We start from the raw sequence: 23,220 nt of genomic DNA, 5'->3' as shown, positions 1-23,220 counted from the left end.
CATGTGCATTTGCTTTTATTGCTGCAAAACAGGTGGTCAAGGCCATGCAGGCCTTGAGTGTGACAGACCTATCAAGACCCTGTGAGCTGGATCTTAATGTAACCCAAGACAGTTGTGGCTGGGGTCTCTGGCAGTGGCTTGAATGAACTCACCAACCTATTGTATTCTGGTCACAACTCTGAAAAGGAGCGGAGGTATGGTATACCTTAATAAAGAAACAATGGGCTGCCATGTACCATGCCTTGCTGGCCCATCATCAGAATGGCCCCAATAAAAGTAATAACCACCTATTCCATCGTGAGGTAGGTACAAGACTGGACCCAAAAGCCACAGAATGGAATGGCACATATGCCTACACTTGCCAAGCTGGGCACATATCTACAGTAATGTAGCACCCTATCTACTAGCCCCTTGAATGAAGAACTCCAATGCTTATTGGGGCCAGTGACTTACCAGTGAGAGGCAGGAAGAATTTGCTTTAAAGGCATTAGCAGAAAGTCCTTTTCAGGAGGGAAAAGCCCCTATACCTGAAGATGCATGATACACAGATGGCTCCAGCCATGGGCAGCCCTGAAATGGAGGCTGTAGTTTTCCATCCCAAGACTGAGACAATATGGATGGAGGAGGGAGAAGGGAAGAGCAGTCAATGCACAGAGTTGTGGGCAGTGTGGCTTGTGATCAGCCAGGAGCCCTCCCCAGTAGTTATCTTTACTGATGGCTGCGCCATCTATCATGGCTTAACTCTGTGACTACAGACATGGTACCATGCCAACTGGTTAGTTAGTCACCAACCCCTTTGGGGGAAAGACTTGTGGCAAGAATTATGGTCAGAGTAAACCAGTTACAGTATACCATATGACTGGCCATTTGCCGCTGGCATCCCCAGGGGATAATGTAGCATGAATTGGCCCAGGTGCACTGGCTGGAAGGAGAGCCTGCCTCTGATGTGGCCCAATGGTTACATCAACATCTACTGCATATGGGGCAGAAGACAATGTGGGCTGTAGCCTGCCAGTGGGGCTTGCCTTTGACCTTTGAAGAAGTCAGCAGAGCCCAGCAGGAGTGCGCATTGTATGCTCTAAAAGGGACTTGCACCGAGTCCCACAACAACATAGCTAAGGGGCTGATACCCCTTGTCAGGGGACAGATAAACTATATTGGGCCTCTGCCTATTTAAGAAGGGTATTGATGTGCCATGACTTGTACAGACACAGCTACTGGATTTCTGCTTGTATTTCCTGCATGTTGTGCTGACCAGCAGATGACCAAAAGAGGCCTGGAGCATCTCTTTGCAGCCTACGGCCAGCCACAGGTGATTGAGAGTGATCTAGGCACCCACTTTACTGGACACGTGTTACAAGAATGGGTGCAAAACTAGGAATAAAATGGAAGTTTCATGTACCATGAAATCCTACTGAGGCAGGCATGATAGAGAGCTACAATGGTTAAAATCTGGCCTGCATTCAGACATCAATAGCCTATGGGGATGGTCTGTCCACTTATGGACAGTGCTAAAGTATTTGAATGAGAAGCCCTGGAAGGGGCATTCAGCCCCATAGACATGCTAACACACATTGTTCCCTCTCCTATACAACTGCAAGTACAAACTGAAAGGAAGGGAGCGACACGCAGCAGCAATTCACCCGAGAATTCTGCTTTATTAGGGAAAGGTGCTGGGTTATATAGGAAGGGGCATGGGGTGATTGTGGTGTTACTTCTACGGGGCTGGTGGCTATTGGCTTGGTGCTGGGATTGGGAGGGGGGAGAGAGGTGATTGGGCTTCAGGTGGTCCCAGCGGGAACCCAGGACTCGGAAGAGAAACAGGAGGTTCGCCATCTTATGGGTGGGGGCCCTTCACAAACCAAGGAGGAATTGTTGAAGCTGAGGTTTGGCCACCAGAATAACATCTTGCTGCCAGCACCAACTGCAATAAATCCTGGAGACTCCATTCAGTGGACATGGTTTTGGACCTTTTGACAAAATGGACCAGTGATGGCTGGCCTTCCTGGCACCTTGGGGACAAAGCATGGAAGCTGGTCTCCTGTTTATTCCTGGAGTAAAGGTAGAGTGGCCCCCAAAGATCGCAGTAGTATATCCTAAATGGCCAGAAGGTAAGAGTATTTTACCAGGGAGTTTTGTTTTATCATTATGGCCAGTGCATGCACCTTCAGTAGCACTGTATGTAGACCCCTCAGTAACCCCCACAGTGAGAGGGGTAAAGGTATGGTATACCAGAACTGGATGGGACCCCCTTCCTGCTACAGTCCTATCACATGACCACTCTTTTGCATGCATCCTAGCTGATGGACAAGACTTGCCTACATTAGTGTCATTAAAATATGTATCTTACTACCCTTAAAGTAAATCTCCTGTAGTGTCTTTGTGGATTGGGCACACACACTAGCAAAACTGCTATTCACCAGCTGTGCATGAAGCTCCCTGTCAGTACTGCTACTAACCTCCCACGGAAAGTGCAAATCATGAACTGGGACTTGTTTGAATACAGCTGGGATGACCACTTGGTGGCCATTGATCTCCTTGAGCTTGAAGATGACTATTATTATTATAATTTTTGTTGTTACAATGTTCCAGCTTTCTCGCACAGGGACCATTGCAGAAGACTGATTTATGCTGTAGAAAGTGTGAGTCATGACTCATCTGAATAGAACTGGTTTGAATACAGCTGTAATCACCACAGTGGCAACCGGACTCCTCAGTTTTGAGGATTATTATAATTTTTGTTACCTGTATCATAATTTTTGTTCTTATCTGTATGTTGTTGTTATCCTCTGTGGCTGTTGTGGAATCTGGTTACAGTGCTCCAGCTTTCTTGCACAGGGACCATCACAGAAGATTGAGGGCATATAGATTGTGAGGCAAGAATCCTGGAGGGGTCGGGTGTGGGGAAAATCAAGTTCCTATGGCAGGATCCTCAACTGACTCTAAACTACTTGATCATGTAACTGACCTACTGCTAAACTACAGTTTCCACACCCATTAGCAATGAGCTATTATTGACTGAGTCACTATGTAAAGAGCTCTGCCCAGTGCTCTGGGTGGAGGCAGAGACAGAGGTGGATTATGGACCTGCAGACTGCTGGATGCAGACACCATTCTAGTGCTCAACCTACCACGGGGAGAATAAAGCCAGGTATAAACCCTTTTACCTCAAGAACATTCCGTTGTCATGTCTTTGTCTCACCAAATCTATAGTGAACTTGCCCAGGGCTGAAACCCTTGGCAAGAGAGACCTACCACTTGAGTTACTGTGAGGATTAAATGGCACATTGCACCAAGGTTTAGCATACTGCCAGGTATATGGGAAGCACTCAAAATTAAATAATAATTTGATTGTTGCTGTTATGGTTTTTCTCTTTTCCAAGCTTGTTGGATATATCATGGGGCAGGGGGGAAATAATTCATTGGAGGTAAAACTACCAATATCACCTGCCTCAACATATATATTACCTCCTTCTTTCCCATCTTAATGAAAGAGTAGATGCTTAATGAAAGACATAACCCTTCTCTCTACTGCTGATCTTAATTGGAGAGGTGACACTTCTCTGTCCAAGGCTAATCCTTCCTCCTCTCCTTTATCACACTTTTTCTTCTCCCACCTCCTTAGGATTCTGCCTATCTTACCAATGGGTTTCAGCACCAGGCAAGTTCACTATGGATTAAATGAGACTGAAAAATGGCAATGGAACATTCTTGGGGTGAAAGGGTTTCTTCCCAAGTTTATGCCAATGGTGGCAGGTCAATCACCAGAATCCTGTCCACTCAGAGTGAGGCTGCAGGCAGCAAGCCAGTCTCTGCCTCTGGGCCTCTCTACCCTCTCAGCTTTCTCAGACTCTGTCCTCGGCACTGCCACCACTCCAGTCTCTGCTCTCCTGTAGCCAACCTTGAAGCCCTGCAGCCGTGCAGCCATGCAGCCGTGCCACCATGTCACCCAGAGCACTGGGCGGAGCTCTATATAGAGTCAATAGCAACATATTGCCTACATGTGTGTAGTGAGCCAGCCAACCAGGGCCAGGTGAGAATCCTGGCCATAAGAACCTTCACTATCCACACCACCCTATCAATTACTCCTTTTAGTCTTCCTTGTTTCCTCTCCCATTTTAACAATGGCAATTTTGTCCCATTTTAGAAAAAAATTTTCCCATACTAAAATATCCCTTCCTTGACTCTCTATCAGTAGTTCTCAAAGTGTGATCTGAAGGGCTCCTGTATCTGAACCTGGTGTGCTTGTTCAAAATGCTGAGCTCCCAGGCTCCACACAGATCTAGTAAGACATCTTGGGGCTCTGCAGCCTGCATTGTGACAAACAGCTCAGGTTATTCTGATCACCATAATGTTGGAGAAAAGTGTTTTGTTACCTGCTCATCACTTCTGTTTGTGAATATGTGTATATATCACTCTGCTATGTTCCTCTAATCTTCAAAAGCACCAAGCCCCGCACCCACCCCCACCAATGACTTTGCACAAAAAAGAAACCATTTAAGAAAAAAACCCTTCTAATTCCTGCAGTATAAATGTAACTCCACTTATGCCTCTTTATTCTTCTTTTCCTCCTGTCAACATGAAAACATGTACTCTCTCCTTCTGAGGGTAATTATGACATTTAAGTTCATTTCTCATCTTTTCCTGCCCTCCTAAGCATGTCACTCCATCTATTATCTTGTCTCTTACATTTTCAACCTCTCTCTTACTGCAGCCTTCTATAAACATTTAAACATATTTTTAAAACATCTCATTTTCAAAAGAGAATTCTCTCTTAACTTCATGAGCCAAACACCTCCAGTTAGTGTGCTTGTTCACCTCCTCTTCTCAGCTAAACTTTTTGAAATTATCTCCACTTTCTTCCCACTCACTGCCCACTTTCTTCCCACTAACTGCCCACTTCTATTTAGTTTCCATTCCACTATTTCACTGAAACTGTTCTCACTAAAGTGACCAAAAACTACTTTATTGTTTAATCCAGTAGACACTAGGTCTGTACATTACTTGACCTCTCAGTTCCATTTGACACTATTGTTCATTCTCTTCTTAGAACCTTTCTTCTCTTGGCTTCCTGATACTCTCTTTTCTTTCTATCTCTGTCACTCCTTCTTAATGCTCCTCTTCCCCTGCCTTTCCCTTAAATGAACAAGGGTGGGAAAGGGGGAGCAGTCCTCAGAGTCCTCTCTGCCCCCATTTTTCCTCTTCCCACCCTGCCCACTCTGCCTGGGAATCTTATCCACTCCTATTGTTTCATTTAGTAACTATGTGTAGAAGCATCCGAAGTATGCATTCTTAGTCCAAATTTATTCTGAGCTCCAGACCCACATAATCAATGGTCTAGAGGGCATTTCTACTCAGACGTCCCACAGGAACCTTGTACATATTCAAAGTTAACTTGCTAACTTCTGCTCAACCTCCTTCCAGATCAGTGGCATCCTTGACTCCTTTCTCCCTCTCTCTCTCTCTCTATTGTTAATTCTGTCTCCTAAGTGTTTCTCACCCAAATGCTGCAATAGCCTCTTAACTGACCTTTTTTGTTCCCTTCCATACAGGGTGATAATACAGAGGAATAGGTCACAGTTATACTGGCCAGTAGATAGGTTCTAAGAAGTTGCTGTAGTGAAGTTTAAAATTAGGCTCAAACTTCCTGTCAATCAAGGCAAAAATGAAACTGAAGTAATCTTCATGCTTTTTGTTCTAATGCTAAGTTTGCTCTAAAATAAATTTCTCAGGAGGAGATTTACATGGGGAGCAAGAAGTGATGTAATGGATGATGTTCTCGACCACATTCTGATAATATATCCTATAATTTCATTCAGGAAGTATTTATGGAGTACTTTACTATGTGAGCCAGGCACTATACTCATTACAGGAGATAAAACAGTGAATGTGGTTGTTTCTTATCTAGCCTCATGATCAAAACCAAGTTTTAGTATAATATTAAATGCAACTCTCTGAAGACAACTGGGTGGCAGGAGGGCTAGTTTGTCAAGCCATCCCTGTCTGATGATAAAACCAGGGTCACAGTAACTTGTTCAGTTACCTGCCTCTTTTCCTTACCCTCCTGGGCCATCCCAAAGATGATTTCAGAATTTCTACACTTTCTTTTAAACTGCAGCTTACTGCCACTGCCAGCACCTCCATACACCACACACCAAATATTTATAGGACTCCCCAAGGGTTGTCTCACATATGCTGACAAACAGTACTTTCAACTACCACATGCAATCTGTCATTTTCCATCCTCACCTGCTCTGGCTTCCTGTAGAGAGCTGCTGCTTAGACATCCCCAAGACTGCCACTGTCCCCATCCCCCTCATCCCAGCCCCTCCCAGTCACACACGTGTGCCCTGGCAAGATAAGTTGGTATTGTTCACACAGGTCAAAGGTGCTGCTCATGATGCCTGACAGGTTTGTGCTGATGCTGCAGGAGTGCAGGGTGTGGACTATGGTGGCTTGTCCATTACTGCCAAAAGTTTTCCCACCCAGATGCCAACCTGACATTGCCTTAAGCTGCTCTGATGTGCTAAAGCTACCAGGGCCACTGAATCTGCTCAAATATCAGCTTCTGCACTGAAACTGTACCACATTTTTGCTGAACTGTTGAGAACAGCTCTCTCCAATACCACTGGGGTTATATTTCATTACACAGGTTCTGAAGCAGTGTTGTCTGGCATTCCCCATATCCTTACTTAGGCTATAGAAAAAAAGCTTTGTTTTAAATCCTATCAAGACACTCAATAAGACTCTGAAAAGTGAATCCATGGGCTAGGCCAGGGGGAAAATGATAATGCAGTGTTCCAAAGTGACCCTTCCCCCACCGTAGGACATTTAGAACCTTCTAGCTTGGTGAACAAGTTTGTACCAAGGTCGGGAATCATACTTAGTAAGTATATTGTCTTCGCATCTGAACCAGTTCGATCCAGCAATAGAATTTAGAATGATGAAAGAACTGCTTAGATGACATATATTCAGACTTTCCTCACAACTTTCTCTTCTCTCAACTTGATCTTTGCCTTAAGATGGACACAGATGGTTCAAGATTATGTCCTGTTGCAAATATCTGGAGCACAGGCTTCAAATAGCTGTATAAACAAGAGAAACCAGACCAGCAGGTGGCTAAGGCTGGCATTTTTCTTTTAAAATTAAGATACTTGGTCACTGGGCCACCCATAGTCAAGGCCTGAATATTCTGGATATAAGTAAACACATCAGTGAGCTTAAACTTCTGCATGTCTGCAGCAATTTAAGCATCTTTCAACATAGAAGGGGGATAGTAAGTGAAGGATAATGCACCTAGTGCTGCCCTTCACAAACGGTAAGCAATGCGTGAATAGTTATCAGGTATCCGGGCTCGTAGCTTCAGCAACCCGTCTCAGGACTTCCAGGAAGTCTGCTATACTTCCTAGACTCAAAATACTCCCCTTCACCAGCCAATTTTAACCAGGTCCCCACGTTTCCTCCCCTTCGGGCCTGGCGAACTCGTTAATTCACTACCACTACACACGCTTCCCAGTACTGGACACTCCCACGGGCCGGGCCAAAAAGGGACAAGGTACATTGCCGAGGGAGGGTAAATGCCTTCCGCCCCCGCCGCGCGCAGCCCTGTGGGAATCGTAGTTCTTACAACTCAGAGCCTCGGGACAGGCCCCGGACAGGCGTCACCGCGGGACTCGTTTTCCCGTGCTCCTCTGCACGGATCCCATTGGGACAGGTCTTGGTTAGGGAGGGAAGGTGGGTAGGAACACTTGCGTGAAGTGAGGGCGTGAGTAGGAACTTGCTTATAGAAGAATGGAATCCAGTTGTCAGTGCTAGTGGAGTCACTGCTGCCGAGGAATTTAGGGGCTGGTTCCCGTCCCTTCAGGAGTTCTGGGGGCCAAACTTGGATTATAAATTTCAAATTCCCTAAAGGGCAAAAGATACAGAGCTGAGCTTCCCTCAGCCCCGACCCGGCTTAAAACTCCCAGGGAGTCTTCGCTGCTCCCATCTCTTCTTCCCCTACGCTCCCACTCGGGGGTACCCCTCAGGGCCTGGAGTCGCGGTGTTCCCAACTTGTGGGGGTACTGGTGTGCGTGCCTGCCCGTTCTGGGGACGCTGGAGGCGGGCGCTGTGCCCGGCGCCGGAGGAAGCCTGTGTTGCGCCTCTTGCAGCCGAGGGGCTTCAACCATGATCACCCGTGTCTTCAGCGTGCGCATGTGGGCCCCGGTGGGCGTCCTGACCTCGCTGGCGTACCGCCCCCACCAGCGGCGAGAGGCCCTGGCCGAGCTTCGGAGGGCCGACGGCCAACGTCCGGTCGACCGAAGCCTGCTGGAGTTGGAAATGGTGCAGGTCGTGTTTCGACACGGGGCGCGGAGTCCTCTTAGGCCGCTCCCGCAGGAGGAGCAGGTGAGAGAGGTCGGCCTGTGCCGGGGCTGGAGGGGGCGATGACCGTGTGGCAGACTAGTGGCGGGCCGGGCGCCTCTCCCCAAACACACAGGTCTGAAATTTTACACTCAGGAGCGGGTTCGAGCAGGGTCCCGAAGAAGGGAAAACAGCGGGAGCCAGTTACTCCCCCTGCTCTTGAGCAAAAGTGCTGGCCTGGCGTCCCCCCAACCCTGCCACCTCGGAACCGCGGGGTGTCCGGCAGCGTGGAAACTTTCTGTTGCACTCCCAGGCTCTGATGTCTGTGGTGCTGCTTGTGGTGTTGCGCTACTCACGGTGCATATAAATTGCCTAGGGGTCTTTTTGAAATGCAAATTCTGATTCAGCAGGCATGGGACAGGACCTGAGTTTTTTCATTTCTATCAAATATTTAGGTGAACTTGCGTACTAGAATGTAGTGCATTTCTGTGTGACCGTTTTGAAGGTTGTCAAAGAGTTGCAGTGACCATTGTGACAGGAATCATCCCAACTGGGATCACAGTGGATAACAGAGGTCAATACCTGTGGGAACAGATTTTACAACTTGCCCTTAGGGTTTGCTCAAGGAGACCATCTGAGGTCCCTTGAAGGCTTTTTTTTCTTTTTTTAAGTATCATTGATATAAATCTTCTGATGGTTTCAAATACACAACACAGTGGTTCAACATTCACCCATATTATCAAGTCCTCACACCCTCTGGTGAGGTCACTGTCTATCAACAAAGTAAGATGTTATAGAGTCATTAATTGTATTCTCCATGCTGTACTACGGTCCCTGTAACCTACTTATATTGTGATTGCTAATTATTGTGCCCCTTAATCCCTTTCTCCCTCCCACCACGCTACCCAACCCCTCGCTTTTGGTAACCACTAGTCCCTTCTCTATGTCTATGAGTCTACTGCACTTTTGTCCTTCTGTTTTGCTTTGTTTTTATACTCCACAAATTAGTGAAATAATTTTGTATTTGTCTTTCTGCACCTGCCTTATTTCACTGAGCATAATAACCTCTAGCTCCATCCAAGTTGTTGCAAATGGTAGCATTTCTTTCTTTTATGGCTGAATAATATTCCACCGTGTGTATGTACCACATCTTCTTTATACATTCACCTATTGATGGACACTTAGTTCACTTCCATATCTTGGCTGTTGTACATAGTGCTGCAATAAACATAGGGGTGTGTGTGTCTTTTTGAATCAGGGATCTTGTTTTCTTCAGGTAAATTCCTAGGAATGGAATTACTGGGTCAAATAGTATTTCTGTTTTTGGTTTTTTGAGGAACCTACATATTGCTTTCCACAATGATTGAACTAGTTTATATTCCCACCAGCAGTGTAGGAGGGTTCCCGTTCCTCCGCATCCTCACCAGCATTTGTTATTCCTTATCTTTTGGATGTTGGTCACCCTAACTGGTGTGAGGTGATATCTCATTGTGGTTTTAATTTGCATTTCCCATAATTAACGATGTGGAGCATCTTTTCATGTCTCTGTTGGCCATCTGAATTTCTTCTTTGGAGAACTGTCTCTTCATATCCTCTGCCCATTTTTTAATCAGGTTATTTGTTTTTTGGGTTTTGAGGTGTGGGTGACCTCTTTATATATTTTGGATGTTAATCCCTTATCAGATAAGTCATTTATGAATATATTCTCCATTACTGTAGGATGCCTTTTTGTTCTGCTGATGGTGTCCTTTGCTGTACAGAAGCCTTTGTGTGATGTAGTCCCATTTGTTCATTTTTGACTTTGTTTCCCTTGCATGAGGAGATGTGTTCAGGAAAAAGTTGCTTATGTTTACATTCAAGAGACTTTTGCCTTTGTTTTCTTCTCAGAGTTTTATGGTTTCATAACTTATTCAGATCTTTGATCCATTTCATTTTTACTTTTGTGTAGGGAGTTAGACAACAATCCAGTTTCATTCTCTTACATGTAGCTGTCCAGTTTTTCCAACACCAGTTGCTGAAGAGGCTGCCTTTTCCCCACTGTATACTCGTGACTCCTTTATCATATATTAATTGACCATTTATGTAAGGGTTTATATCTGGGCTCTCTATTCTGTTCCATTGATCATTGGATCTGTTCTTGTGCCAATACCAAATTGTTTTGATTACTGTAGCTTTGTAGTAGAGCTTGAAGTGAGGGAGTTGTAATCCCCCCAGCTTTGTTCTTTCTCAATATTGCCTTGGCTATTTGGTGTCTTTTGTGGTTCCATATGAATTTTAGAACTATTTGTTCTAGTTCATTGAAGATACTGTTGCTATTATGATAGGGATTGCATTGAATCTGTAGATTGCTTTAGGCAGGATGGCCATTTGACAGTATTAATTCTTCCTATCCGTGAGCACAGGATGTGTTTCCATTTATTGGTATCTTCTTTAATTACTCTCATGAGTGTCTTTTAGTTTTCAGAATATAGGTCTTTCACCTCCTTGGTTAGGTTTATTCCTAGATATTTTATTCTTTTAAGTGCAGTTGTAAATGGAATTGTTTTCCTGATTTCTCTTTCTGCTAGTTAATTGTTAGTGTATACGAATGCCACAGATTTCTGTGTATTAATTTTGTATCCTGCAACTTTGCTGAATTCAGTTATTAGTTCTAGTAGTTTTGGAGTGAATTCTTTAGGGTTTCTTATGTACAGTATCATGTCATCTGCAAATAGTGACAGTTAATCTTCTTTCTTATCAATCTAGATGTGTTTTATTTCTTTGTGTTGTCTGATTGCCCTGGCTAGGACCTCCAGTACTATATTGCATAAAAGTGGGGAGAGTGGGCATCCTTATCTTGTTCTCAATCTTAGAGGAAAAGCTTTTTCCTTTTCACTGTTAAGTACAATGTTGACTGTGGGTATGTCATATATGGCCTTTATTATGTTGAGGTAATTGCCCTCTATACCCATTTTGTTGAGAGTTTTTATCATGAATGGATGTTGAATTTTGTCGAATGCTTTTTCAGCATCTATGGAGATGATCATGTGGTTTTTGTCCTTCTTTTTGTTGATGTGGTGGATGATGTTGATGGATTTTTGAAAGTTGAACCATCCTTGCATCCCTGGAATGAATCCCACTTGGTCATGATGTATGATCTTTTTTATGTATATTTGAATTTGGTCTGCTAATATTTTGCTGAGTATTTTTGCATCTATGCTCATCAAAGATATTGGTCTGTAATTTTCTTTTTTTTGTGGTGTCTTTGGCTGGTTTTGGTATTAGAGTGATGCTGGCTTCACAGAGTGAATTTGAAAGTATTCCCTCCTACTTTTTGGAAAACTTTAAGGAGGACGGTATTAGGTCTCTAAATGTCTGATAAATTTTAGTGGTGAAACCATCTGGTCAGGGGTTTTGTTCTCAGGTAGTTTTTTGATTAGTGATTCAATTTTGTTGCTGGTAATTGGTCTACTCAGATTTTCTGTTTCTTCCTGGGTCAGTCTTGGAAGGTTGTATTTTTCTAGAAAGTTGTCCATTTCTTCTAGATTATCCAATTTGTTAGCATACAATTTTTCATAATATTCTCTAATAATTCTTTGTATTTCTGTGGTGTCCATAGTGATTTTTCCTTTCTCATTTCTGATTCTGTTTATGTGTGTAGACTCTCTTTTTTTCTTAATAAGTCTGGTAGAGGTATATCTATTTTGTTTATTTTCTCAAAGAACCACCTCTTGGTTTCATTAGTTCTTTCTATTGTTTTATTCTTCTCAATTCCATTTATTTCTTCTCTGATCTTTATTATGTCCTTCCTTCCATTGACTTGCACCTGATTTGTTCTTTTCCTAGTTTCACTAATTGTGAGTTTAGACTGTTCATTTGGAATTGTTCTTCTTTCTTGAGATAGGCCTGTATATTGCTATATACTTTAGTCTTAGAATTGCCTTCACTGCCTCCCACAGAAGTTGGGAAGTTGAACTGTTGTTTTCATTTGTCTCCATATATTGCTTGATCTCTCCTTGAATTTGATCATTGATCCACTGATTATTAGGTGTATATTGTTAAGCCTCCATGTGTTTGTGGGCTTTTTTTGTTTTCCTTGCACAATTTTTTTTCTAGTTTCATATCTTTGTGGTCTGTGGAGTTGGTTGCTACAATTTCAATGTGTTTGAATTTACTGAGGCTCTTTTTGTGGCCTAGTATGTGATCTATTCTTGAAAATGTTCCATGTGTACTTGAGAAGAATGTGTATACTCTTGCTTTTGGATGGAGTGTTCTGTAGATGTCTATTAGGTCCATCTGTTCTAGTGTGTTGTTCAGTGCCTCTCACTCCTACTTATTTTCTGACTGGTTGATCTGTCCTTTTGAGTGAGTGGTGTGTTGAAGTCTCCTAAAATAAATGCATTGCATTCTATTTCCCCCTTTAATTCTGTTAATATTTTTTCACACATATTTGGGTACTCATATGTTGGATACATAGATATTTATATATTTATAATGGTTATATCCTCTTGTTGGACTGACTTCTTTATCCTTATATGATGTCCTTCTTTGCCTCTTGTTACTTTCTTTGTTTTGAGGTCTATTTTATCTGATACAAGTACTGCAACACCTGCTTTTTTCTCCCTATTGTTTGCATGCAATATCTTATTCCATCCCTTCAGTTTTACTCTGTGTATGTCCTTGGGTTTGAAGTGAGTCTCTTGTAGGCAGCATATAAATGGGTGTTGTTTTTTTATCGATTCAGTGACTCTATCTCTTTTGATTGGTTCATTCAGTCCATTTACATTTAGGGTGATTACTGATAGATATACAATTACTGGCATTGCAGGTTTTGGATTTGTGATTACCAAATGTTCAAGGGCAGCTTCTTTACTATCTAATAGTCTAACTTAACTTGCTTATTGCACTATTACAAACAAAATGTAAAGATTTTTTTTTCTCTTTTCTTTTTCTTCGTCCTCCACTTTTTATATGTTAGGTGTCATATTCTCTACTCTTTATTTATCCCTTGACTGATTTTATGGGTACCTGATTTAATTTGCATTTGCTTAGAAATTAATTGGTTTGCTTCCTTTACTGTGGTTTTATTACCTCTGGTGACAACTATTTAGCCTTAGGAGCACTTCCATCTAGAGCAGTCCTTTTTCTTTTTAAATTTTTTATTAAAGTATTATTGATATACACTCTTATGAAGTTTTCACATGAAAAAACAATGTGGTTCCTACATTAACCCATATTATCAAGTCCCCACCCATACCCCAATGCAGTCACTGTCCATCAGTGCAGCAAGATGTCACAGGTACACTATTTGCCTTATCTGTGCTACACTGTTCTCCCCGTGACCCCCATACCATGTGTACTAAGCATAATACCCCTCAATCCCCTTCTCCTTCCCTCCCCACCCACCCTCCAACACCTCTCCCCTTTGGTAACCACTAATTCCTTCTTAGAGTCTCTGAGTCTGCTGCTGTTTTGTACCTTCAGTTTTCCTTCATTGTTATACTCCACAAATGAGGGAAATCATTTTGCACTTGTCTTTCTCCACCTGGCTTATTTCACTGAGCATGATACCCTCTAGCTCCATCAAGGTTGTTGCAAATGGTAGTATTTCTTTCTTTCTTATGGCTGAATAGTATTCTTTTGTGTATATGTACCACATCTTCTTTATCCATTCATCTACTGATGGACACTTGGTTGCTTCCATATCTTGGCTATTGTAAAAAGTGCTGCAATAAACATAGGGGCGCATATGTCCTTTTGAATCTGAGAAGTTGTATTTTTTGGGTAAATTCCAAGGAATGGAATTACTGGGTCAAATAGTATTACTGTTTTTAGTTTTTTGAGGAACCTCCATACTGCTTTCCACAATGGTTGAACTAATTTACGTTCCCACCAGCAGAGTAGGAGGGTTCCCCTTTCTCCACATCCTCACCAGCATTTGTTGTTCTTAGTCTTTTCAATGCTGGCTATTCTTACTGGTGTGAGGTGATATCTCTTTGTGGTTTTAATTTGCATGTCTCTGATGATTAGTGATGTGGAGCATCTTTTCATGTGTCTATTGGCCATCTGAATTTCTTCTTTGGAGAACTGTCTCTTCATATGCTCTGCCCATTTGTTAATTGGGTTATTTGCATTTTGAGTGTTGAGGCATGTATGCTCTTTATATATTTTGGATTTTAATCCCTTCTCAGATATGTCATTTACAAATATATTCTCCCATACTGTAGGATGCCTTTTTGATTTGTTGATGGTATCCTTTGCTGTACAGAAACTTTTTAGTTTGATGTAGTCCCACGAGTTCATTTTTGCTTTTGTTTCCGTTTCTCGAGGAGATGGGTTCAGGAAGAAGTTGCTCATGCTTATATTCAGGAAATTTTTGACTATGTTATCTTCTAAGAGTTTTATGGTTTCCTGACTCACATTCAGGTCTTTGATCCATTTTGAGTTTACTTTTGTGTGTGGGGTTATACAATGCATGTAGCTGTCCAGTTTTGCCAACACCAGCTGTTGGTTTATATCGTGGCTCTGTAGTCTATTCCATTGGTCTATGGGTCTGTTCTTGTGCCAGTACCAAATTTTCTTGATTACTGTGGCTTTGTAGTAGAGCTTCAAGTTGGGGAGCATAATCCCTGCAGCTTTACTCTTCCTTCTCAGGATTGCTTTGGCATTTGGGGTCTTTTGGGGTTCCATATAAATTTTAGAATGATTTTCTCTAGTTCGTTGAAGACAGCTGATGGTATATTGATAGGAATTGCATTGAATCTGTAGATTACTTTAGGCAGGATGGCCATTTTGACAATATTAATTCTTCCTATCCATGAGCACAGGATGTGTTTCCATTTATTGGTATCTTCTTTAATTTCTCTCATGAGTGTCTTGTAGTTCTCAGAGTATAGGTCTTTCACTTCCTTGGTTAGGTTTATTCCTAGGTATTTTATTCTTTTTGATGCAATTGTGAATGGAATTGTTTTTCTGATTTCTCTCTCTGCTAGTTCATCATTGGTGTATAGAAATGCCACAAATTTGTGTGTATTAATTTTGTACCCTACAACTTTGCTGAATTCAGATATAGGTCTAGTAGTTTTGGAGTGGATTCTTTAGGGATTTTTATGTACAATATCATGTCATCTGCAAACAGGGAGAGTTCAACTTCTTTCTTGCAAATATGGATGCATTTTATTTGTTTGTGTTGTCTGATTGCCATGGCTAGGACCTACAGTACTATGTTGAAAAGAAGTGGAGAGAGTGGGCATCCTTGTCTTGTTCCTGATCTTAAAAGAAAAGCTTTCAGTTTCTTGCTGTTAAGTATAATGTTGGCTGTGGGTTTGTCATATATGGCCTTTATTATGTTGAGGTATTTGCCCTCTATACCCATTTTGTTGAGAGTTTTTATCATGAATGGATGTTGAATTTTGTAAAATGCTTTTTCAGCATCTATGGAGATCATCATGTGGATGTTGTCCTTCTTTTTGTTGATGTAGTGGATGATGTTGATGGATTTTTTGAATGTTGTACCATCCTTGCACCCCTGGAATAAATCCTACTTGATCATGATGGGTGATCTTTTTGGTGTATTTTTGAATTTGGTTTGCTAATATTTTGTTGAGTGTTTTTGCATCTATCTTCATCAGGGGTATTTGGTCTGTGATTTTCTTTTTTGTGGCGAGTTTCCCTGGTTTTGGTATTAGGGTGATGCTGGCCTCATAGAGTGAGTTTGGAAGTATTCACTCCTCTTCTATATTTTGGAAAAGTTTAAGGAGGATGTGTATTAGGTCTTCACTAAATGTTTGATAGAAGTCAGCGTTGAAGCCATCTCTTGTAGGGATTTTGTTCTTAGGTAGGTTTTTGATTTCCAGTTCAATTTCCTTGCTGGTAATTGGTCTGTTCAGATTTTCTGTTTCTTTCTGGGTCAGCCTTCACAGGTTGTATTTTTCTAGAAAGTTGTCCATTTCTTCTAGGTTGTTCAGTTTGTTAGCATATAGTTTTTCATAGTATTCTCTAATAATTCTTTGTATTTCTATGTTGCCCATAGTGGTTTTTTCTTTCTCATTTCTGATTCTGTTTATGTGAGTAGACTCTCTCTTCTTCTTGCTAAGTCTGGCTAAGTGTTTATGTCTTTTATTTTCTTGAAGAACCAGCTCTTGCTTTCATTGATTTTTTTCTATTGGTTTGTTCTTCTCAATTTTATTTATTTCTGCTTTTATCTTTATTATGGATATAATCTTTATTATGGATATAATAATACTGACTGACTTGGCCCTTCTACTGACTTGGGCCTCCTTTGTTCTTTTTTTTTCTAGTTTCATTAATTGTGAGTTTAGATTGCTCATATGGGATTGTTCTTTCCTGAGGTAGTCCTGTATTGCAATATACTTTCCTCTCAGCATGGCCTTCGCTGCATCCCACAGATTTTGTGGTGTTGAATTATTGTTGTCATTTGTCTCCATATATTGCTTGATCTCTGTTTTTATTTGGTCATTGATCCATTGGTTATTTAGGAGCATGTTGTGAAGCCTCCATGTGTTTGTGGGATTTTAAATTTTCATTGCATAATTTATTTCTAGTTTCGTACCTTTGTGGTCTGAGAAACTGGTTGGTACAATTTCAATCTTTTTTGATTTACTGAGGCTCTTTTTTGTGGCCTTGTATATGATCTATTCTTGAAAATGTTCAATGTGCACTTGAGAAGAATGTGTATTCTGCTGCTTTGAGTGTAGAGTTCTGTAGATGTCTGTTAGGTCCATCTGTTCTAATGTGTTGTTCAGTGCCTCTGTCTCCTTAATTATTTTCTGTCTGGTTGATCTGTCCTTCAGAGTGAGTGGAGTGTTGAAGTCTCCTAGAATGAATGCATTGCATTCTATTTCCCCCTTTTAATTCTGTTAGTATTTGTTTCACATATGGAGGTGGTCCTGTGGTGGGCACGTAGACATTTATAAAGGTAATATCTTCTTGTTGGATTGACCCTTTTATCATTATGTAATGTCCTTATTTATCTCTTGTGACTTCCTTTGTTTTGAAGTCCATTTTGTCTGATACAAGTACTGCAACTCCTGCTTTTTTCTCTCTATTAGTTGCATGAAATATCTTTTTCCATCCCTTCACTTTTAGTCTGTGTATGTCTTTAGGTTTGAAGTGAGTCTCTTGTAGGCAGCATATAGATGGGTCCTGTTTTTTTATCCATTCAGTGACTTAATGTCTTTTGATTGGTGCATTCATTCCATTTACATTTAGGGTGATTATCGATACATATGTACTTATTGCCATTGCAGGCTTAGATGTATGGTTACCAAAGGTTCAAGGTTAACTTCCTTACTAAGAGTCTAATTTAACTCACTCAATATGCTATTACAAATACAATCTAAAGGTTCCTTTTTTTTCCTCCTCCTTTTTCTTCCTCCTCCATTCTTTATATATTAGGTAACATATTCTGTACTCTGTCTATCCCTTGATTGACTTTGGGGATAGTTAATTTAATTTTGCATTTGCTTAGTAATTAGCTGTTCTACTTTCTTTACTGTGGTTTTATTACCTCTGGTGACAGCTATTAAACCTTGGGGTCACTTATATCTATAGCAGTCACTCCAAAGTACTCTGTAGAGATGGTTTATGGGGGGTAAATTCTCTCAGCTTTTGCTTATCTGGAAATTGTTTAATTCCTCCTTTAAATTTAAATGATAATCTTGCCAGATAAAGTAATCTTGGTTTGAGGTCCTTTTGCTTCATTGCATTAAATACATTGTGCCACTCCCTTCTGGCCTGTAAGGTTTCTGCTGAGAATTTTGATGATAGCCTGATGGCCTTTCCTTTGTATGTGATCTTATTTCTCTCTCTGGCTGCCTTTAATAATCTGTCCTTATCCTTGATTTTTGCCATTTTAATTTCTATATGTCTTGATGTTATCTTCCTTGGGTCCCTTGTGTTGGGAGATCTGTGGATCTCCATGCCTGAGAGACTTATCTCCTTCCCCAGATTGGGGAATTTTTCAGCAATTACCTCCTCAAAGACCCTTTGTATCCCTTTTTCTCTCTCTTCTTCTTTTGGCACCCCTATAATGTGAATATTGTTCCATTTGGATTGGTCACAGAGTTCTCTCAATATTCTTTTATTCTTAGAGATCCTTTTTTCTGTCTGTGCCTCAGCTTCTTTGTATTCCTCTTCTCTAGTTTCTATTTCATTTATCATCTCCTCCACCATATTTTTTTTTCAGAGTCTTCTGCTGTTTTATTTGTTTTGTTTTGTTTTTAGATCCACAAGTAAGTGAAATCACATGATGTTTGTCTTTCTCTGCCTGGTTTATATTCACTTAGCATAATACCCTATAGCTCCATTCATGTCACAAATGGAAGGATTTCTTTCTTTCTTATGACTGAATAATATTCCATTGTGTATATGTACCACATCTTCTTCTTCTTCTTCTTCTTCTTCTTTTTTTAATGCAGTAGGCATTTATTTCTCAGAGTTCCAGAGGTTGGGAAGTCCAAGGTCCAGGATCCCCAGATTGGGCTCTTGGTGAGGTCTTGCAGATGGCTGTCATCTGGATGTGTGCTCACATGACCTCTTTTCTGTGTGCAAGTGGATACAGAGCCTGCTGTGGTCTCCTTCTCTCCTTTTTTTCCTTCCACCATATTTAATCTGCTTTTAATACCCTCCATTGTGCTCTTCAATGATTGGATCTCCAAGCAGAATTCATTCCTGAGTTCTTGAATATCTTTCCATACCTTCATGAGCATGTTAATGATTTTTATTTTGAAATCCCTTTCAGGAAGGTTCATGAGGTCGATGTCATCTTTCTCAGGAGTTGTATTAATAATTTTACTCTGAACCAGGTTCCTTTGGCATTTCATATTTGTATATGTTGCCCTCTAGTGTCCAGAAGCTCTACTCTCTGGAGCTGCTCAGCCCCTGGAGCAATGTCAGGGGTCACAGGGGTGTGGTATTGGTGCCTGGGGGCAGGAAAAAGCTTTTTCTTGCTTCCCGGCTGCTATGCCTGTCTCCACTGCCTGAACCAGTGGAACGAGCACGTAGGTATAAGCCTCTATGCTTTTTGTTTATAGTTGCATTAGACAGATCTTCCCTCTGGCTGGCCTAACACCAGGGTAGGATTTACTGGTTTGCGAGCCAGGTGGAGCTGGCTGGGAGAAAGGTGTAGTAGGCTGTGTATCACAGAGGGGATCCTTAGAGCTGTGTAGATAGCTGGGAAGCTGGAGCACCTGAAAATTGTGACAGCCACCAACCTGCTGGGCAGAGTGCACCTGGACAATTTTGTCTACCTGTCCTTTCTCCTGAGCAGTAAGGTCTGTGAAATCCTTGCCCCTTTAGCAGCCCTCTTGCTGTTAGGAAGTCTCTCAGACTGTCCACCTTTCTTTTGTCCCAGAGCAGCCAGATATGGGTCCCTGCTTTCCACAAGTGGCTGGAATCACAATCTCTCCAGGAATTCTGCCTGTCTTAGCTTTCCAATCCCCTAATCATGAGAGTATCATGCAAACACCATGAAATGTAGGTTTGTGCTCCCAGAGCAGATCTCCAGAGTTAGGTATTCAGCAATCCCAGACCTCCAGTCCCTTCCCGCTCTACTTCTCTTCCTTGCTCTGGTGAGCTAGAGTGGGGGAAAGGCTTGGATCCCATCACACCACAGCTTTGGTACTTGAAGCTGTTCTGTGAGGTCTGCTCTTTTCTCCAGATGTTTGCAATTTGATGCACTCCTCTTTCCTGTTGCTCTTTCAAGATTAGTTGTATTAATTATATTTTCGTATTATATGCAGTTTTAGGAGGAAGCCTCTTTCTCATCTCTCACACCGCCATCTTTAATCCTGTCTAGAGCAGTCCTTTTAAAATACACTGTAGAGATGGCTTGTGGGAGGTAAATTCCCTCAACTTTTGCTTATCTGGGCATTTTTAAATAGCTGCTTCAAATCTAAATGATGATCTTGTTGGATAGAGTATTCTTGCTACAAGGCCCTTCTGTTTTATTGCATTAAACATATCATGCCACTCCCTTCTGGCCTGTAAGGTTTCTGTTGAGAAGTCTATGATAGCCTAATGGGTTTTCCTTTGTAGATGGTATTTTTTTTCTCCCTCTAGCTGCTTTTAATACTCTGTCCTTGTCCTTGATCTTTGCCATTTTAATTATTATATGTCATGGTTTTGTCTTCTTTGGGTCCCTTGTGTTGGGAGATCTTTGCACTTTCATGGCCCAAGAGACTGTTTCCTTCCCCAGATTGGGGAATTTTTCAGCAATAATTTCTTCAAAGACACTTTCTATCTCTGTTTGTCTCTCTTCTTTTTCTGGTACCTGTATAATGTGAATATTGTTCCTTTTGGATTGGTCAGAGAGTTGTATTATTATTCTTTCATTCCTAGAGATTTTTTTCTCTCTCTCTGCCTCAGCTTCTTTATGTTCCTGTTCTCTAATTTTTATTTCATTTACTCTCCTCCACCTCTTCTAGTCTGCTTTTAAATCTCTCCATTGTGTCTTTCATTTCTGAAACTCTATTTTTCAAATTTTCTATCTCTTTCTTGAATTTGTCCCTGAGATCTTAAATATTGTTCTGTATCTCCATTAGCATGTTTATGATTTTTAAAAAAATCTTTGTCAGGAAGATTGGTGATTTCAGTTTCACTGAACCATCTTTCTGGTGTTCGAGGGATTTTTGTATTGAACAAGGTTCTTCTGCCTTTTCATAATTGTACAGAATAGTGTGGAATAATAGTGTGCTTTGTGTAGGCAGTGCCTTCTAGTGCCCAGAAGCTCTTCTCTCTGGAGCTGCCCAGCACCTGGAGTGATTGTGGTGGTCACAGAAAGTAGCACTGGTGCTTGCCAGGAGGAAAAAGCCCTTTCATACCTCCCAGACTCAACACCTGTCTCTGCTGTCTGTGCTGCTCAACCACATGCATGGAGCAGCCTCTGGGTTGATCCCTCAAGCTTCCATTGGCAGGGTGGACTGCAGTAGGGCCCAGGGTGCTGGCAGGTGTCACAGGTGAGTGGTGCAGGTTCTGCTGTGAGAACAATGCACTTTCTTGCCTCCCAGTCTCAGCACCTGTCTCTACTGTCTGCACCTGTTAACTGCATGCATGGAGCAGCCTCTGGGTCTGGGCCAGTTAGCCCCATGCAGGGGGAAGCCTCTGCTTTAAGCTGTGTAGTTGCTGTAGGGGGGCTCCTCTCCAGCTGGTCTGCAGCAATGGTGGGGACAGCCAGTTTGCTTGCAGGTGCTGGTATGGAGAAAGGAGCAGCAGGCTGTTTATCGTAGTGAGGGGCCTCAGGGCTGCATTGTCAGCTAGGGGGATAGGGCACCTGATACTCCTGAAAGTTCTAAACCTGCTGGGCTGAGTGTGCCAGGACGATCCTGTTCACCTGTTCCTTCTCCTAAACCCTTGCCCCTTTAAGACTTTTAAAGCACCTGATTTTCTTTTGTCCCAGGGCAGCTGGTTGTGGGAACCTGTTCACAGTCTTAGTCTCAGACTTTGCCTCTCAGCCCTCCAATCTCCAGAGCACCGTGCGATGTGGGTCTATGCTCCTGGGGTTGATTTCTTTGGTTGGGTATTTAGCAGTCCTGTGCTTCCACTCCCTCCCCACTCTGATTCTTTTCCCCCCACTGGTGAGCTGATGTGGGGGAAGTGCTCAGATCCTGCTGGGTCACGGCTTTTTACTTTACTCTTTTGTGCGAGATGCTGACTTCTCCCAGATGTAGACTGGCTGGTGTATACTGTTATTTCTGGTTACTCTTTTAGGAATAGTTGTATTTGCTATATTTTCAAAATATATGTGGTTTTGGGGGGAGATTTCCACCACACTACTCATGCCACCATCTTTTTCCCTCCTGCCTATTATCCTTTTGTATTGTCTGAATTTCATGGCTAGGACCTCAAGTACTATGTTGAATAAAAGTGGTAAGAGTGGGCATCATTGTCTTGTTCCCAATCTTAGAGGAACAGCTTTCTACTTTTTGCTATTAAGTATTTATTAAGGGTTTGTCATATGTGGCCTTTATTATGTTGAGGTACATGCCCTCTAAACCCATTTTGTTGAGAGTTTTTGTCATGAATTGATATTGAGTTTTGTCAAATGGTTTTTTCTGCATCTATTGGGATGATCATGGGTTTTATCCCCCCTCTTTTTGTTGTTGTTAATGTGGTGTATGTTATTGATTAATTTTTGAATATTGTACCATCCTTGCATCACTGGAATAAATCCCACTTAGTCATGATAGATGATCTTTTTGATGTATTTTTTAATTCAGTTTGTTAATATTTTGTTGAGGATTTTTGTATCTGTTCATTGGGGATATTGGTCTCTTTCCTTTTTTGTGGTGTCTTTGTCTGGTTTTTGTGTTAGAATGATGCTGACCTTGTAGAATGAGTTTGGAAGTACTCCCTCTGCTTCTACTCCCTGGAATACTTTACAAGGGATGAGTACTAGCTCTTCTTTAAATGTTTGATAAAATTCAGCCATGGAGCCATATGGGTCAGGCGTTTGGTTTTTAGGTAGTTTTTTGATTACCAATTCAATTCTGTTGCTGGTAATTGGTCTGTTCAGATTTTCTATTTCTTCCTGGGTCAATCTTGGATGGTTGTATTTTTCTAGAAAGTTGTCCATTCTTCTAGGTTGTCCAATTTATTGACATGTAATTTTTCATAGTATTCTCTAATAATTCCTTGTATTTCTGTGTTGTCCATCTTGATTATCCCTTTTTTGTTTCTAATTCTGTTTATGTGTGTACACTCTTTTTTTCTTGATAAGTGTGGTTAGGGGTTAATCTATTTTGTTTATTTTCTTAAAGAATCAGCTCCTGGTTTCACTGATTCTTCCTATTGTTTTATTCTTCTCAATTGTATGTATTTCTTCTCTGATCTTTATTATGTCCCTCCTTCTGCTGACTTAGGGCTTCATTTGTTCTTCTTTTC

The 23,220-nt window shown here is 41.6% G+C and overlaps 1 protein-coding gene across 1 annotated transcript in view; it reads left to right on the top strand.

The window, feature by feature from the left end:
• Positions 1 to 7,677: 7,677 nt before the first annotated feature.
• ACP6 (acid phosphatase 6, lysophosphatidic) overlaps positions 7,678 to 23,220 on the top strand; it is a 35,350-nt gene continuing 19,807 nt past the window's right edge. The window contains 1 exon segment of the mRNA XM_036924358.2: positions 7,678 to 8,385. Coding sequence (XP_036780253.2) covers positions 8,167 to 8,385 — 219 coding nt within the window. The 5' untranslated portion in view covers positions 7,678 to 8,166.

This window comes from Manis pentadactyla, chromosome 4 (genome assembly GCF_030020395.1).
Source record: "Manis pentadactyla isolate mManPen7 chromosome 4, mManPen7.hap1, whole genome shotgun sequence".
NCBI lineage: Eukaryota > Metazoa > Chordata > Mammalia > Pholidota > Manidae > Manis > Manis pentadactyla.
Note: the sequence above shows the minus strand (reverse complement) of the source record. Positions and strands in the feature narration are given on the sequence as shown.